The sequence below is a fragment of the Taudactylus pleione genome, unplaced genomic scaffold (genome assembly GCF_031769625.1).
Source record: "Taudactylus pleione unplaced genomic scaffold, aTauple2 ptg000086l, whole genome shotgun sequence".
NCBI lineage: Eukaryota > Metazoa > Chordata > Amphibia > Anura > Myobatrachidae > Taudactylus > Taudactylus pleione.
In genome coordinates this window covers 5,020,366-5,039,816 of record NW_028284488.1, presented here as the reverse complement: position 1 = coordinate 5,039,816, position 19,451 = coordinate 5,020,366, and the positions used below count along the sequence as shown (strand labels likewise).

Sequence of the window (19,451 nt, the reverse complement as noted above, 5' to 3'; positions counted from 1 at the left end):
AGACACCCCGGGGGGGACTTAGGGTTAGGCACCCCCTGGGGAGGGTTAGGTTAGGGGAAGGGGGAGTTAACCCCCACCCAGAGGCTTAGGTGTAGGGTGCAGGAAGGAGGAATTAGGCTTAGGCACCCCTGGGGGAGGGGGGGACTTAGGGTTAGGCACCACTGGGGGGAGGTTAGGGTTAGGCTGGCAACCCTAAGGAAAGGTTAGGGAGGGGGAAAGGAAAGGGTTAGAGCACTTACCTGTCGCTGTCGGGATATCCTCCCTTGGGACTTCTGGCGTTGGTATGAGAACCGGCGGCTATTCAGCCGTCAGTATTTCATTTCGATTCCTCTACATACAATGCTGTCAATTTAGTAAATACTAAATACAAATATAAACATTGCCAGACAAATCAAAATCAGTGACAAACTCCTGGGACTGTACATCCCTCCGTTTCATAGATAAATCCAGAACACATACCATATACTAGTGAGAGCGATGCCATGCATGAACTATAAAAGTCATTCAAAGACTAACTAAAACTAATCAGGAGGGGTAACTACAAATCCCGGCGTGCTTCTTCCTCTGCGCATGCGCACACGCCTGTCATTGATGTGCGTTATAAATCTCCGAGCTATTGCTGGCTGGTGCGTGTGTGTGCGGGGAATGGTCACCGGTGGGGTTGGCAAAGGTTGCAGGAGTATAGCGGCGGAGCACAGCAGTCATGTCCACGGATGTAGAGTACTCCCGGCGCAGGAGATACACACATGACGCCTTCGGTAAGGATAATAGTGCTGTGTGTGTGTGTGAATCCGGTGCCTGTTATGTGCACCTTATCACTTGCAATGGCAGAGGGTAGGTGATCGCATCCCACCGCTTCCATGCAACAAGGGGTTCAGTGTGTAAATGGGTGCTGTGTAGTTACTGCTGTCCTCCGACAGTTACACTGTCACTTATTGCTCCGTGTTCTCGTGTTTTGCTAGCTAGAGCCATACTCGTTTGGCAGTAGTAATTAACGTGTAGACATTCTGTGGTTGTGAGCTTTTTAGGAAGTATAATTTCTAGCATGCCATTCTGTGACTTGTAGTTCACCAGGAGCTAGAAAGTCACGGTTACCAAAGCTTGCCTTTGCTGTATGTTTCAGGACTTGAGATCGAAATTCACTATATGAAATTTCCACAATGTACGAGGCTCTGATTTGTATGTGTAATGGGTGATGCTGTATTGAATTGTGGGGTTTTTGGGACATTTATCTAGCTGCTTTGTGCTCTTCATTAAACATGAGGACCGTGTTCGGTTACAAGACACAAGGTGGGGTAACTACCTGGACAAAAATGGTGCATTCATTCTATTTTTACTATAAATCATAGTCTGTCAATCAAAAACTTAACTGAAGTCAGTTTTTAAGGGGTCTATTTACTAAGCAGTGTTAGGAGAAGTGAAAAGTGATAAGGTGCCAGCTCCCAACTGCCATCTCACAGGCTGTGTTTGAAAAATGACAGTTGGGAGCTGATAGGCTGGCACCTTATCACTTTTCACTCTCACTTCTAACACTGCTTAGTAAATAGACCTCTTAGTATTGTGAGGTTATAAAACGATATATAAGTATGTCCACTGCTTTTACTAAATGCTCATGTTTTTGTGCTTTTTTTTTTTTTTTTCTGTTGAGTTCTGTGGAATTTCTTAACAAATACCTGATATGAACTAGTTAGTTCTTCATGTTTCTGTGGCTCAGCTAGATTAGTCTTCCTTGCTCAGGTTCTCTTGTTTACTACACAAAGGACTCACAATTTGTTTCAATAATGGCAAGGGACAATACACAAAGTTCTTTTGATCAGGCCACTTTTTTTTATATTGATTTAAAAAAACATGTCCCATATACAGCAATACATACAATTTATATACTGTATACTTTTCCTTGCCTCTTCAGCATACACATCCCAATATCATCCCGCTTTCTCTGTGGTTCTCAAGTGTTGCTAGCTGTCTGACAATTGGTGGCCTTGGGGGGCCTGTGTATCAAGCCATTTTCTGCTTAAAATTATGCAGAAACTGCAGTTTCTGCATAATATTAGTACATATAATTAATACTAATTAGCCCTGCAGATCGCAGTCCCCATTGTTATCAGTGTGATCTACGATCAGACCCCTATGTACTAAACTCCAAAAAACAAAGCTTTTTGGAGTTTAGCGCCGGTAGTTTACATTCTTATTTTTATTCTTTTTTTTATTCTTATTTTTATTCTTGTTCCTCCTGTCCCTCATAAGCCCACACCTTTTTCTCCCAGTAGTCTTATCATTTGTCTTCTCTTATATGTTGTTAATATTTACTATAGACAAGTTTTCTACTGTATTTATAGTTTTCAGTGTTAATATTGTCTACAATGCTATTGATATTACTGATGTAGACTCTCCTGCAAATCTACTTGTCATTTTTTCAATAAAATAAAATTTTGTGATCCAAAAAAAATAAATAAAATATAATATTATATTTTCACAGCGAGTTGGACTGTTAATAATTGTGGCAGTGCCACGATTATTAATACATAGGCCCCTTAGGGGGGTATTTATCAAAGCTGGGAGAGATAAAATTGTGAGGGATAAAGTACTAACCAATCAGCTTACAATTTACATTTTGTTTAAAAAATGATAGTTAAGAGCTGATTGGTTGGTAATTTTATTTTTGTACAATTTTATCTCTCCCAACAACTTTTAGAATAAGTGTTGGTGAAAAACAAACCCTGAGAGGATAGAGGCTTAGTGGATGCCAGATATAAATGGACATGTTCTTGTAGAGCTCTCAGCTCCATGTTTGCTAAGATACCCACCCCCCCCAAAAAAACACATTGGCAATAAATTGGGGGACACTTTCCAAAATAAAATCAGGATAAACCCGAGAGCCATTATACAGTATTTCTACTGAAGTGAGCTGGCTGAGATTAACAAATGGCACAGGTCAATATGCTCGAACCAAAACAGATGAGAGATTCTGACCAGCTTAATAAAAGCTTGTGAAGAGGATGCTGCAGATTCCACACTGGTCTTCCTAGTAGCCATAAAAAACTGGTGACATGAAAGGTGACGTGCATCACGCTCAAGGAGGTGAAAAGCTGACATTGATTACTTGGGTGAGCACACGGGCTGTCTATAGAATCTGCAGAATTGGTGTCCTCCTAATAAGGTTCTGAATAGAGGCAAAGGGGGATATGGATAAGTACCCAACTGGCTATAACCTCTCAGATCTGGAAGTTACATCATGGAGGAAGTATCTGTCCTGTATAATATTGTGAGACTTTTTGCCTGCCACTTATTCTGTGGACCTAAGGCCAAGTCACTGAACCTAGTTGCCCATAAAGCTCCTTCTAGACAAAGTTCAGATATGTTTTACTTCGGCTCCCTAAATGGCCTTGTGTCTGTGGTACAGATAGCCGAGGAGCAAGAGAGCTCTTAAAGAATTGTAGATGTGTCCAGCTCTCTCATGTCATGATCTCTAGAAACAGGAATTTAGTCCAGTCGCCTGAACACTTTGGAAGATGGGCATAATGCAGTGGTTCCCAAACTTTTCTGAATCACGGCGCCCTAGAATATCAACATTGTCTTCACGGCACCCGTAGGCCAAAAGTTTCTTATTGAGAGTCAAAGCAGAAATATAAAATGAAGCAAATTGTGCTCACCTGTCATCCTTTGGTTCAGTTTTGTGGTGGTGGACAGGGTTGCGCTTCTGTTTGTCCACAAACATTATGATTGGTAGTTACCAGTGCTGGTTTTGCAGATCACACTGACCATAAATCTTTTTGATTTGGCCCTGGACCACCAAATTGTGGCACCCCTGCAGGTGTCCTGAGGCACTCATGGGTGCCACGGCTCCCAGTTTGGGAAGCACTGGCATAATCTATCGAAAGTGTTTTCCAGCCACAAAGCTGGTGCTCTAGTACTTTCCCCCACCTGAAACCTGTTATCCCCTGTATTACTCTGTTTCACCTACAAAAATCTGCATTGAGAACTAGCATCGTTTGTCAGTTTGGGGCTTACTCAGTTTTTTTAATTTTATGTTCTTTGTATTTGTTGCTTTAGATTGTCCAATTGCTACTTGTTTCTGTTAATTGATAATATGAATGTACCTCTTGATATAAATAAATTATTAAAATGAAATGAAAATCTGGTGTGTAAGGGTAATATATTTTGCTTAAACATCTGCTAAAAGATACAGCAGCAGTTTATGTCCTTACTAATAAACCTATATTGGATTTGATCAACATATGTAGTCTGCCCTGCTTGACCAACTCATTATAGTAATTGTAATTATATTGTATTGGTAGGATGTTCATTTGAACAAAGACTGCCTGGTTGAGCAATGGAGGTGGGTCACTAAGTTCTGGGGGCATTGGGAGCATGCACTTACACTGTACCCCTCATCCTGTCTCCCTGTGCTGGGCATGGGAAGCCGGCATATTTGCTGTTTCATTCATGAAAGTTTATTATTAGGACTGGTCACTGTTCCTCAATGATGTTTATTTTGTTGCCTAGGATAAAATGGGTTGCATGTATATGGTCTTCCGTATGCAAGTCATCTGCAATATTAATTATTGTAGATCAGTTTTGGAATTGTGACAAATAATGTGAGCTAGGTTACGTTTCTTTCCCAAAACTAAAATTAATAGCTGACCAGGGTAAAGTGATGATTCTTCAAAGCTTCAGGTTAAACGCTTCCTGTTATGTGTGGTCATGTATCTTTTTTTTTTTTCCTACCTTTTACCTCAATTAGAGAAATCACATTATTGCGCACTTCGCAGGATAATTTCATGAGCTACTCTCCCAATTCCTGTACAATTCAATTACAGGTTGAGTCTCCCATATCCAAATATTCCGAAATACGGAATATTTTTGGCTTGACTGAGATAATGAAACCTTGATTTTTGATGGTTCAATGTACACAAACTTTGTCTATTGTATAAAATTACCTTTTAGGCTGGGTGTATATGAAAAATAACTGAATTTTATGTATATACACAAACTTTGTTTGAGCCACAAAATTATTGAAAATATTGTATAAAATGACCTGCATGCTGTGTGTATGAGGTGTATATAACACATAAATGCATTCTATGTGTATATTTGGGTCCCATTTCCAAGATATTTCATTATGATATGCAAATATTCCAAAATACGGAATATTCCGTTATCCAAAATACTCCTGGTCCCAAGCATTTTGGATATCGCAGACTCAACCTGTAGTATTGACAAGTTATGGGCATTGCGCCCATGTCACACTTTAAATCCGCTGGGTCCAAACTATGTGAACTGCACGAAAGAGTGGGAAAATAACAACCCCAAAAAAGGTAAAGCAAGATAGTGTAGAAGAGTGTTAGTAGCAATAAGCAAAATATTGGGGTACTGCTCGTGTTCCTGCTAGGCTGTTTCAGAGGGGTGCTGTGCAGTGCCCAATTTGAAATAGCTGAAATGTGACCCACTGAAACAGGCACCCCCACCTGTGGGCTACTGTGCCCCCTACAGTAATGAAAAGGGGGCACATCTCAAAGCCATGCCCCCTTTTCCAGTGGCCACACCCCTTTTTCAGGGAGCATCATGCCCTTCAATGAGAGCTGCCCTGCTTCCTGCCCACCCTAGAATTAACAATAGGTACTGCACCATGTCTTTGTCTTCACCTAGTCTGGAGATGCAATTTTAATTTTAATGTGGATTTGTAATTGTATAGCATATTCATGTGACCACATTATCAAATTAAAATAATTGCTGCATAGTTTGTGGCTAATTGAATTCGACCTTAGAATGATCATAGTCACATCGAAGGATAGGAAATTATACCCGAGGAGGGCAATACATGGCAGAAAAATAAGCCTGTGGTAATCCAGGTTCCTGTAATGGTTTTGGGGATTTAGAAATGGCTACTTTCTGCATGTTTTCAAAGACAACAGAAAAGTATGTATGTATGTATGTAGCTGCCTATGGTTGTGAGATGTTTCCTTCAGCAATGAGAAGGAGCAAGTCAAGAAAGCGGCTATGCGAAGATTTTATGTGTATGAGGTCTATTATTGCTAACTGACGTGTGCCGGCAGGTTCGGAGACTAAATTGTTCATGGGTGCCGGCTTGCGAGGAAGGTCATGGTGAAGAGGGAATAATAATGGGGAAGGGGGGTAGGATGCTAGATAGGGGAGAGAAGTGTGGTGAAAGGTAATAGGAGAAAGAGAAGATAAGTTGAATAGGTGCATGGTGGGGTTAAATGAGATGTGTATGAATGTGGCTTACCTGGTGTATTCAGAGAGTGGGGAGAAGACATTGATCAAAATAGTGCAGGGAATGGGAGGTGATGGAGTCACTCTGGATGGGGTAAGGAGTTTGCTGTCTCTGCTTGGACTTGTGCTCTAGACCATAAAGTTTACAAATGAGATTGTTTGTTTTTTTTAACAAGTTTATTTGTGTTATTTCACTTCTGTAAAATCTACAACTATACATAATCCAATAAAGAGGTATATGAAATATTCAGATCGAAAAAACAATATGATATCATGTTAGCACATATATCAACAATCCAAACTAATTAGAATAGATCATATAGAGCAATACAAAATATTGGAAAATATACATGGAAAGCAGAACTATGTAGAGGGTAGAGAGATGAAAAAGAAAGAGAAGGAAAGAAGAGAAAAGAGGGGAAAAATATGTTGAGGGGGATATGGGAGTTAGAGAGGAGACCAGACTTCTACTTTAATGATTATAATCCACCTATTATCTGTTGAAGGTTCGAAAAGCCTGAGGGTGGGGATCTATGTGGTGTGGTGTTATTGTAAAGAAACCAGTCACCCCAAACTATAAGAAACTTATGGGAGGTGTTATGGAGGTAAGCTGAAATTTTCTCCATGGCCGCCACATGCCAGATTTTATTTATGAGTTGGCGAGGAGGAGGGTTGATATCTTTCCAGTGCCTTGCAACTAAACATCGAGCTGCGTTTAAGATATGTGAAGAAAGCTTATCAGCATGTGGATTGAGGCCCTCAAGTGGACAGCCAAGGAGATTTAGTCAGTGGTATTTTTAGTATTTCCGAAAGGAGGACAGCAACCTCATCCCAAAATTTGGCTATTTTAGGGCATGACCACCATATGTGAATGTAGATGCCTGCCTCACCGCAACCTCTCCAGCAACAATCAGATGCTAGGTGATACATTCTATGCAGGCGGGCAGGCACCAGGTACCATCTGTAGTATATCTTGTAGGCATTTTCCTTTATTAAGGTGGAAATAGAAGATTTGGATACCCTCTCTCGCACCACAGACCATGTGCCCTCATCTGGTGGGCTCCCCAAATCCTTTTCCCATTGAAGTTCATGGCCAGGTGCATCTGATATATTAACAAGATTAAAAGATTATAGATGACAGATATAATGCCTTTCATAAGAGGATTACGGAGACATAAAGAATAAGGTGTTAAAGATCTAACAATTGACTTAATGGGAAAAGAGTTAATAAAGTGACGTATTTGAATATAAGTAAAAGTATTAACAGAAGATATATTAAATTTATTCTGTATGGAATCCAGAGGGGCGCATCTATCCGACTCAGATCAGATACCACCCTGACCCCACCTTTAATCCATGGAGAAAAACGGGCAAGGTTGAAGCCTGGGGAGAATGCTGGGTTCGACCATATAGGGGTAATGGGGGATGGGTAGGTGGTGGTGTTAAAATGTGATTTACAGTAATCCCATATAGAGCATGTAAAGGAGATAACCGGGTGTGAGCGAGCAGATTGGGGTCTATCAGGTGAAGCCAAGCCTATGATTGTAGATATGGAGGAAACATTGGATTTCCATACGAATTGGACAAACCACCTGTGTATTTGCAATAAAGTTGATTTGGGAACAGCAACAGGGAGGGTCTGGAAAAGGTAGACTAATCTAGGCATAAGGTTCATCTTGATTGCTGCTATCCTGCCTAACCAGGAAATTATTAGATCACGCCATCGAAGAAGGTCCAGTTTAATTTGTTTAAGCATAGGGGGGAAATTTGCAGAGTATAAAGTGTCGTAACTGTTTGTTATGTAGACTCCTAAATATTTAATTTTAGAGAGGTGCCAGGAGAAGTTATAATTGTGACGCAGGAGATCCAGGGTCCTATGTGTCATATTAAGTGCAAGAGACTCAGTTTTAGAAAAGTTGACCTTATAACCCGAAAGTGAGCCGTAGTCAGTCAAAACTTGAAAAAGTTTCGGGAGAGATGTATGAGGAGAGGTTAGGGTTAGGAGTACGTAATCAGCAAAAAGAGATTTTTTTTATTCAGACTTTACAAGTGACGCACCCCTAATATCCGAGTCAAGGCGTATTTGTGCTGCAAGGGGTTCAATGACAAGGGCAAAGATCAGGGGCGACAAAGGGCACCCCTGTCTAGTGCCATTGGTTATACGAAAATGGGACGAGAGAAGACCGTTGACGGAGACCCTAGCTGAAGGGGTAGAGTATAGGGCCAGGATGCCCTGGAGAAAATTACCGCCCAAGCCGAAGGCCCTCAAAGTTTGAAACATGAAGGGCCAACAGATCCGGTCAAAGGCCTTCTCAGCATCCAGGGAGAGCAACAGGGCTGGGGTTCGAGTAGAATTGATAGTGAATGAGACTAACAACTCGCCTAGTGTTGTCTCTTGCTTGCCTCCCTAGTATAAAGCCAACCTGATCGTTATGGACCAAGTCAGGCAGCACTGAATTCAGGCGGTTGGCAAGTATCTTTGCATAAATCTTGACATCTGTGTTCAACAGTGAGATGGGTCTGTAATGGGCACAATTGGAGTGCTCCTTACCTTCTTTGGGAGTAACAATAATCCTGGCCTCAAGGGCCTCTTTGGAGAAAGAACCACCAGACATCACACCATTGAACACCGCGGCAAGATGGGGGGAGAGCAGGGGGGCAAAGGATTTATAATAGGTAGCTGTAAAGCCGTCAGGGCCAGGGGCCTTATTTGCTTTAAGGTTCCCAATCACCTCTGAGATCTCCTGCGACTCAATTGCAACGTTTAAAGATTCAAGGACTGAAGAGGATAATTTAGGTAAATGACAGCTGGCTAAAAAGTTTTGTACTGAGTCCACAGCAGGCAATGAACTGCCTGAAGAAGACGAGAGGTTATATAAATTAGTATAAAATGTACAAAATTCCTCAGTATTATGTAAGGGATCTCTAATAGGGACACCTGAGCTAGATTTAATTGTCAGAACATTGTTCTGCGAGAGTTTGGATCGTAGTCTACACGCCAGTATTCTATCAGCTTTATCCCCCTTTTCGTAAAATGTTTGATTAAGCTATAAGAGAAGTCTCAGCTTCTGCTGTATGGAGGAGACAAAGTTCACCTCTGGCAGCTACAAGATCACGATAGTCATCCGCCAGTCCTGATGTTTTGTGAATTTTGTCTAGACGAGCAACGAGATCCATAAGCTCAAGAAGCCTCTTGTTTCTGGCCCTCTTGGCAAAAGCCGCTCACTTAATCAAAGACCCTCGGATCACTGCTTTGTGGGCATCCCAGAGAAGCTGGAGAGAGATTGTAGGGTTAGAATTTAGAGAGAAATATTCTGTAATCTGAGAGGCTAGTTGTGATCGCAGGGTAGGATTCATAAGGAGCCTATCATTTAGGCGCCAAATATGAGAATTATTACGAGGAAAGGGAGATTCAATATCTACTGAGAATGGGGAGTGGTCTGACCAGGTGCTGGGGTGAATGCTGGCGTCTAGAATTAGTTGTGCGGGGTCAATCCCAAGAAAAATCATATCCAGCCTTGTATGAACATCATGGACAGGTGAATAAAATGTAAAGTCTTTAGCAGTAGTTTCTTTCACACGCCAAGCGTCAAATAGGAGGTGTTGGGAAAGAAACTGTTGTAATGCGTCAGAATTAGCACGAACCGAGCTAGCCGACGATCGTGGTGGAGGTTTAGATCTATCAAGCCGGGAATCTAAGGAAGTATTAAAGTCACCTGCCACGACCACTCTACTTCTTCTATGTTGGGACAGCAGCAAACTCAAGGTACGAAAAAAACGTGGTTGTGCAGAGTTGGAGGCGTAAATATTAACAAACGTGAAAAGGGTACCTTCCAGTTCCCCAACCAGGAGAAGGTAGCGCCCCTCTGGATCCCGAACAACTAAGGAGGGAGTAAAGGTGACCCGTCGAGAGAATAGTATAGCAACACCCTTCTTTTTACAGGAAGGGTCACAAGCATAAGTGGAGGGAAAGTATTTGGATTTCAATTCGGGGTGACGAGAGCCAGCAAAATGGGTCTCTTGTAGAAAAATAACGTCGCCTTGGAGTTGGCGAAGAGTATGGAACAAGGTGGGCTGTTCAAACCTCTAACGTTAAATGTGATGAGTTTGGTGGTCATGGGGGTGTGTATAAAATGGTTATCAAGTAATGGTCAAAAGAGAGTAGGTGATTAGTGTACCAGAAAGTCCGGACTTCGGTCTCGGGGAAAGAAGAAAGAAAGAAAAGGAGAGAAGAAGAGGAACGGGGAAGGCCCCGTCCTTGTGGTCGGACCCACGGAAGTAATTGGCTAAAAAGCCTAGAATGTCCGAGGCCGATTATGACCGCTTGGGGGTGAGTGGTCAGAGGTGCCAAAGGAGTGGCACTAATCTACAAGGATATAGTAAAGTGGAGAACAAGCTCCAGGTGTGAATCAATAATAAAGACGACACAAGAAAACAACCCTGTGAGTTAGGGGAAGGAGGATGGCAATATAACCACCACTGGGAGGGTGGTCAGGAGGGGTCGGTGATTAATACAGTTGGTTAAGAGGAGGGGAAAGAGAGGGTGAGGGGGGAGGACAACCTACAGAGGCCATATAAAAATGGTGTGGTCGATAAGGCAAGAATGGAGTACAATAGAAGTAATAAAGCTCAATAACAGTAAATACAACAAAGTATTCTGCCTATTGCAGCACCATAAAATAAACATAACAGTAGACAAAACAGTAAGTATTCCTAGGAGCCACATTTATAATTTAAATACTATATGGAAGGGCATTAGCCAGGATAGGTCAAAAAAAATTGTCAGTCATCAAAATGTACAAGTTTAACAGCATAGAACTTTTATGAAAATTTCTAGAAAAATAGATACGGCATATAATAAAATTTGATGACCTGTAGGAACCTCAGAGGCAGAATAATATAACTTCGATTTACAGTATAGATTGCCCCAGAACTTATAAAAATAATTGGGATAAGGCTATGGGGGATATTGGTAGTAACACGTTAAGGGGATAACTTACTCCATAAGAGAACAGTGAATCTAAGAAATATAGTGGGTTACCCAGGAGGACATGGTAACTGAAATAAAAAACAAACAAAAAAAACCAAAACATTATTTCTAGATAATAACGAAATAGAATATTGCAAAACTAGAAATATAACCTGAGATCTGCATCAGCAATAGAAATTCTTGAGTCGTGATGAAGTTTAGAGTCCAATAAAAGGACCTAGTTCCCGAGTAGGGAAAAGTATTAGATAGCAGATAGGGAACGATAGATAAGTCAGGTCACTGCGGAAAGATTAGTGCTATCGCTAACTGCATGCCATGTATTCTTCGGGGCTCGTTGGGGTAGGGGCCCCACATCCTTCATCGGGGACCTGGGGACCTTTTGAGGGTGAGGGCCTCATGTCGCTCTTGGGAGGACCATTTGTGGTGGGAGGTCCAGGGAGAGGGAGGTGTAATTGAGAGAGTAGACGTAGGGCTTCATCTGGAGACCTTGCAGTGAGGAATTTGTCTCCCGATCGAACCTGCAGACTGAAGGGGAAGCCCCAGCGATAGCGAACGTTGTGATCACGTAGTATTCTGGTAATGTCCTTCATTTCACGTCGTTTTGATAAGGTGAGAGGAGAAAGGTCCTGAAAGATTAACAGCTTGGCACCTTCAAAGGCAATATCCGGAGAACGTCTGGCCTGGGCGCAAACCTGCTCTTTCGCCTTAAAATAGTGGAAACGGAGAATTACGTCTCTCGGTGACTCCGATGTTTGGGAGCGAGGTCGGAGGGCCCGGTGAGCTCTGTCGAGGAGGAGCATATCATCTGGGATGGTAGGGGCAAGGGAGCGGAAGAGCCATAGGAAATAATCTTCCAGGTGGGCAGGCTCCACGGACTTAGGAATATTACGAATCCTGATGTTCTTTCTTCGCCCCCTGTTATCAAGGTCCTCCTGTTTGTTAGCGAGCAATGCATATTATCTTGCTCAGACATCTGTTGGAAATTAATAATCTCTTCTTGTTTCCTCTCTGGCATCCACACGGGAACCTATGTCAGTAATTTCAGACTGGAGACCGGAGATTGCCTTGTGGACTTCGTCATGAATTGTTTGACGAAAACTACGCATCTCAGTGAGGATTGCAGCAATATCTGCTTTGGTAGATGGGGCCGCTAGATCATCTGCCTCCGATTCGACATCAGAAGCACCACCTAGAGACTGGGTAGAAGGAGGTCTTTGAGAGTCATTGACCTGGTTTGCTTTAAAATAGGACACAAGGCTTTGAGAACCCGATTTTTTGTTTCTAGGCATATTGGTGGAGAGGGACATAGGGTATAGAAACACGTAGGGAGGAGGTCGGGAGCGGTTGTAACTTCTTGTCAGCAAGGCACACCTGGAGGTTGTATGGTTGGAATTATCCCATTATATAGCGCAGGGGTCTTCAAACTTGGCCCTCCAGCTGCTGTGGAACTACACATCCCAGCATGCACTGCCACCTATTTGATATAACAGCATGCTAAAACTATGTGCAGTGCATGCTGGGATGTGTAGTTCCACAGCATCTGGAGGGCCAAGTTTGAAGACCCCTGATAGCGGGTCTGAGTAACTACAGCATATTCGATAGTTGCAGATGGGATGCAATCGTAGACAGTGGCCACTAGGTAGGGCTTCAGCACAAGAGAACCATCTGGAAATACTCTGCAAGGCAGCTAATATTACTATGAGAGACCAGGTGAAAAGTTCTTCTTGTAATAGTTATATATATGCGCAGAAAGAAGCAGTGTGTCCACACAGTCACTGTATAATTATTATAATATATATGCAAAAAAGAGCAATGTGTCCTCACAATCACTGCATAATTATAATATAGATGCAAAAAGGAGGAGCAGTGTGTTCATATAGTTGATGTAGTGGAGATGGAGGGATACTGTGAGATATCTAGGATCTGTAACAAGGAGGTGGACATATATGAAGAGTGGTCTCCAATTTAACTTTGCAGTACAGACCTTAGTAGAGACAATCTTGGTCTGGTATATGGCTGTCACTGGGGGGGGGGGGGGGGGTTGCAGAGCTTCCAGAAGGAGGTAGTCAGCTGGCCCAGCAGGGAGCACGGGCCACCAGAGATGAGCGCCGCTGGCGGGAGAATCTCCAGGGGGGGCAGGAGGTGATGCTGTGCCCGCTAACTGCAGCGACTCAACCGGATGCAGCCAGGAGCGGGCAGCGGGAGGTCCAGAGTGCAGGGCGCGAAGGCGTCAGACGCCAGCTGCAGCACTCGAGGAGGGCGGATGGTGACGCGGCTGTGAGGACCTGCGGCGTCCGGCAGGGAAGCCGGTCACCTCGTCGGCGGTGCAGGTCCAGGTACGGATGCCGCTCCAGGTCAGATGAGGAGGCTGGAGTGCGTGGGGTAATGGTGCCGGGAGGCTCCTAGGGCAGGCCTCTGGTGTGGGGAAGCGGGCTGAGGCGCCGACAGGGAGCCCCACAAATGTGCTCAATAGGACCCCTGTGTCCTCAGCGGGGCTCTGGGCGGTAGAGGTTGGTATTTTTTGTCCCCCCAAATCAGCAGGGGAGTCTGCTTGGGGATGCTGGATGTGGAGCTCAGTGAAAAGCACCCACCATCTTAGGCCACCAAGCCACGCCCCCGAGATTGTTTGTTTTTAACATTATAAAATGCATTTTAAAAAATTTCCAATACTTTTAATGTAGGATGTGTCTGTTATGTCATGCAACAGAGCACATACATTTGTTTGCCTATCAGCTTGAAACTTCAAACGCTCATCATGTTTTTGGCGTTGCCATCCTGTCATCAGACCTGAAATTTTACTTGGTTTTTGGTCATTTACTTATGTACAGTAGTAACACTTAACAAGACACACACATGACTGCTGTTATCTGGTCTAGTTTACCGTAGCAGAACTAATAGATTAGTAATTTACGCTGCTAATGTACCTTTTTACTGGTCTTTTTTTCACACTGAACCATGTGAGCTTATGCGACACACTTATATAACACTTCACTGTTTTATAATTCGCTTAACTGTTATTAATCATACAGTTTTTCATCATACTGTTTTTTGTTTTGTAAACAATATTTCTCCTCTGCAACCACTTTGGAGGACATGATCTTCTATATAATAACATAGTGCATACACACTGTCACATTTCTTGTCAGATATGAACGATAACTATTTTAAAAATTGTTCATATATTTGGCATGTAGGGCATGCATCGCCCAACGATGCGCGGTCCCGCATGTCAGATAGTGATATCTGACATCGACTGTTTGCAGACAGATTTGGATGATTTCATTCATTTTAATACTGTCAGAAATCGTTCATAGTTGATGAAATTGTTCAAATCGTTGTAAAAGTCGTTCATCAATCTGACAGTGTGTATGCACCAGTAACTGACTGAGGACTGAGAGGTTGCATTAGGTGTTTTGTGTGTTTCATGTTACATAACCATATGTACATTAAAGTTAATTCACTGCACTCAAACGGAAAAATAAACTTAAAATACCTGCAAATATGGCTTTGCATTTGCTTTGATACATTTAATTTGACAATAGTTAAGTGTTTAATGTTGTGTGTTTTTTTTTTTTTTTGTGTTTGTTTTTCCTTCTGTTGCAGAATTCCCACGTGAATTTGATCACCGTACCGATGCTCACCATCGAAGGGGTTCCCTCTGTGACAGACACTGTGCCATGATTTTCCAGACCGATCTGGTAGACACACATTCTGGATCACATCAGCATAGTCTGCTCACCCCAAGATTGTTGCCTGGTGAGTCAGCAGCTGGGCATCCACTATACAATTTTCTGAGAGATATCTGTCCAATCTGGATGGTTGGAATGAAAACCTGGTAATGTATGGGAGCAAATGACAGTTGATCAGATGGTTTTAAACACTGAAAAAAGGACAAAAAATAATTGTTAAAATTATGTGTTTTAACCAGTGTCTGAACAACCATTTTTGGCTATTTTCCAGTGTTTGTGAGCAAATGGACGATTGTCATTTGCTCCCATACATTACCAGGTTTTCATTCCACCCAGCCAGATTGGACAGATATCTGACAGAAAATTGTATAGTGGATGCCCAGATGCAGTAATAAACAAAATATTAAAACTGTGTGGCAGCAAATAACATAGTACAATAGCAAGTGCTGGCAGCCCCCCAAATCAGGCAGGGAGAAGGCGTTACCCTTTCGACCATAGTGAGATGTGTACCATGGTGACCATAATTTGTGAAATTTGGGCAAAGTTCCTCTAGCTGTATACAGAAATCTTTCGTGGTTAACGGTATCAATAACTGAGGCCCAACTGTGAAAAAGAGGAGGATCAACCCTGAGCCATGCCGGTGCTATAATACTAAGGATAATACAAGGATAACAACTTGAAAACATACTTATAGGTTATGACCTCAAACAAACAATTCTTCAAGGGAGAAACCAAAACAAAATAAGTGGGTCAAGGGGGGCAAAGCAGATAGAGTAGTACAGATGAAGTCTTGCACCTGGTTCCAAAAAAGGTGCAGAGATCACAAGGTTTTTACTCAAACTTGTTTGTAGTACCAAAGCTGGACTGCTCAATACGACCCAGTCTTAATCTCAAGCCCTAAACGTGCATGTGCATTTTCAGGAAATCAAGATCGAGTCCCTGTGTTCTGTGATGGCAATGAACAAAGACTTTCTGGTATCTCTGGATATTTGGATGCCCACTTTCAATACAGAGCCCTTTCCAGTCTCTCCACAAGTAATGGTGGCTCACCCTCTGTCATTGGATGTAACTATCGTCCCTTACCTTGACTATCTGATACAGGCCCGACTGCGTACATCCTTCACGCTCATGTCCGTCTAACACATCACATGCTCATGTATCTCTTGGGTGGATTGTGCATTTCAAAAAGTCTGATCTGACTCAGAGACCTCTATTCCTAGGGATGTTGTTCATCATGTCTTTGCGTTGGATTTTTCTTCCTCCAGACAAGATTCTGTCCATCCAGTCACTAGTGAGGCTGGTTCTCAGAAAAGGGGCTGTTTCTGTCCACTTGTGCATGAGTCTCTTGGGGAAGCTTGTCTCCTCCTTTGATGCTGTCCCGTTCGACAGGTTCCATTCCCTGGAGCTACATTTGGACCTGCTGTCAGAGTGGAATGGGTCTCGTCTTCACCTAGTCATTTGCCTCCCTCCTCAGGTCGTCTGTCCCTTCTCTGGTGACCAGCCACCAAACATCTCTTAGACGGTTGCTGGTTCACAATCTCTGATTGGGCATTAGTCACCACTGACAACAGTGTCTGAGGCTGGGGAGTGGTGGTTCACCAGTATCAGTTACAGGGTGTTTGGTATTGGCAGGCAGCGATGTTGGCCCTCATTGTCCTGGAACTCCTCCTCTAGTGGGCAGAAAGTCCTGTATCGGCCTTTACCTTGGCAAGTAGTCTCTTCACCTGGACGTCTTTCAGGCTCTGGTAGCACAATGAAGCCTACCGACGTCTATCTTATGGCGTTCTGCCTCAACCACAAGGTCCCTCTTTACTGCTCCACAATGAGACCCGGCAGCTCTGGCAGCAGACTGTCTAACTCTGCCGTGTTTCTGTCTGATCTACCTGTTCTCGCCATATCTGCTTTTTCCTCAGGTCCTGATATGCATCAAGCGGAATTGAGCGACTGTGATTCTGGTGGTTCTGAATTGGCCATGTCGGTCGTGGTACGCAGATCTTCGAGATCATCTTCTGTGAGACGAACTGTTCAGACCTGCTGCAACAAGGGCCATTCCTCCACCCTGCCTTACCTTGGATACATTTAATGGAGTGGCTGTTGAGGCCTCCATTTGAAGGGCGAAGAGCATTCCAGAGGCTTTCATTCTGACTTTGCTTAAGGCTCGCAACTTTGTCTCTGCAACACATTACTGCAGCATCTCCCGTCGTCCTTTGTTTCTTCAGGCAGGTCTGAATGTGGGTCTGCGTCTGATCCTTGAAGGTGAAGGTTTCAGCACTCAGGACCTCATTCAGAGGCGGTCGTTAGTTGCAAGCGGTCGCCCTGAATCAGGGCGGCCGCTTGCATCCTGAACGACCGCCTCCTTGTCGATCGCTAAGCTGTGAGTTAACACCCACAGCTCTAGCGACCGAGCGACTGACATGGGTGATGGTCACGATGGTCAAGACCATTGGGGCTTATGACCAGACACGAAGGTTGGGTCTGGGCACTCGTAAGCCCCAGGGAGCTTCCTGCTCTGATCGAGCAGGAAGCTGCCCACTGACCTCAGCAATGATGTCAGTGGAGCCGCCCCCAAATGGCAAGCATATCGGCGGGAACTCCTCCGTTTGGGCAGGCACGACCCCTGCCCGCCTCTCAAACGTGGTGAGCTGTCATTCGCCATCCACAGCTCGCCCCATCTGCTGCGAGACCCCTAGCAACCGAGCGTCCGTCGCTAGCCGTGTCTCGCGCATGCGCACGATGGAGCCGGCTCTGTTGTGCACATGCCCACTGGGGCAATATCGAGTCTGTTGCGAGCGCTCAGCGTTTACGACCGGCTCTGAATGACCCCCTCAGTCTTCTAGTGCTGCTTGGCCTTGCTTCCTGAGTTGCAGACGTTTATGCAGTGAGTCGTCCATCTCCAACCCCTATTGCAATCGGCTCTGTTTAAATCGCTTGACTCTGAACTTGACATACAATACTTGGAAGACTGTCTTCTTCCTAGCGGCTGCTTCTGTGAGGAGAGTGTCTGAGCTAAGGGCCTGATTCAGAGGTGTAAGATGATCTGATTGACTGCATATGCAGGGACCGTTTGGGGGAAGTGTGGCATAAAACACAGGCGTGCCCTGGCTGTTTTCGCAGCGCGTCGTAGTTTACTTCTGCGATCCTGTATGTATATAAAGTGGCTCAGTTCAGGCGGCCATTCTGCATAACCATTGGGCTGCTCTGATGCCCGATTATTTAATCTGCGACGGCGGCTGCATATTTGTACACACTTGCTAAGCCATCAGTAGGCAATGTATTTCCCTCCGGCTGCAGCATTAGCATATTTTAGTACAGCAGCTGCTCCTTATAAAACCCTCCTCTAGCCGAAGGTCATCTCTAATTTTCACATCAATCAACCTGTTTCGGTTCTTCCCAGTGGTGATTCTTTTGTGATCCCTTGAATGTAGTTCAGGCCCTTGGAGTAGACCGGCCTCAAAGCAAACAGTCTCTTGGTGGCTTTGGGTGGTTATTTGTCAGGTGTACTTTGCCTGCGGCTAACCAGTGCCTCCAGGTTTTCAGATCATTCCACTCGGCCTCTGCTGCTGAGCTGTGTAGGACTGCTTCCTGGTCTTCTGAACATGTTTGTCACATTCTTTCTTTTTGACAATTTTGCATCCAAGAAGACTAATTTTGGGTGCTGGGTGCTTCGTGCAGCCGTAGCGAACTCCCTCTCGTGAGGTCTGCTTGGAATGTCCACAGTGTACTCCAGTGTCCCCCTGTTGATGAAGAACAGGATTATTTTTAAAATCTATTTCTCTGATTCCATGGGGAAATGATTGCATACACAGATGCTCAGCTGCTCACATAGGATGTCATACTGTGACTGAGAGACTGCACCTGCCATAGGACTGGTACAAGTTTTAATGGTGCCTCTAAAGAGACACCATATCGGTATTTCAGAGTCTATGGATGCTGACAGTGGGTGTTTTAGTCCGGCAATAGACGCAAAAACGGACGTGGCTGCATATGACTCAAAATCTGCCCCAAAGCCTGCAAGCTTAAGTTGCCATGCCTTCCCGAATTTACTCACTTGGAAATTGTCTGGTATATCTATTTTCAAACAATGACTGGAAACCACCCCCCTCCCCTACCGACAGGCTGGCATATTGGACAGTCCAAACACACTGGGTGATCCGGTGTCCGCCCGATGTGGATCGGGCATCGCCTTATTTGACCATGTACAAATGATTAGGCGATGCGGCTGACACAACCACGGTAGCGCGCAATGCACGATATAGTGCATACACACTAGACTATTTTAACTATGTCGTTCCGATGCGTCTGATTCGGCCAAATCGTTAACAAAATAGTCTAGTGTGTAGGGGCATTAAGTGTTGTTCGGAACTGATCTTTTGAGTAGACAGACAATCCTGTAGGATCTCAATCAGTCCACAGGCTTGGTGGTTAGAGGTGGTAGCCTTTGACCAACAATGCCCAGTACTTGTTGCTTTCTGTGCACCCTTTGACTAAACAACATGCTGACCCCTGGGAGTTGAAGTTACAAATAAAATTGTGAGATC

The 19,451-nt window shown here is 43.9% G+C and overlaps 1 protein-coding gene across 2 annotated transcripts in view; it reads left to right on the top strand.

Annotated features, from left to right (window-relative positions):
- Positions 1–565: 565 nt before the first annotated feature.
- Positions 566–19,451, top strand: part of LOC148529127 (uncharacterized) — an 85,548-nt gene continuing 66,662 nt past the window's right edge. The window contains exons 1-2 of one of the 2 annotated variants that reach the window (XM_088468882.1): positions 566–758; positions 14,828–14,980. In XM_088468882.1, the coding sequence (XP_088325008.1) occupies positions 704–758; positions 14,828–14,980 (208 nt within the window). In that variant the 5' untranslated portion in view covers positions 566–703. The remainder of the gene's footprint in view (positions 759–14,827; positions 14,981–19,451) is intronic. The other variant, XM_088468883.1, reaches the window with a different exon arrangement.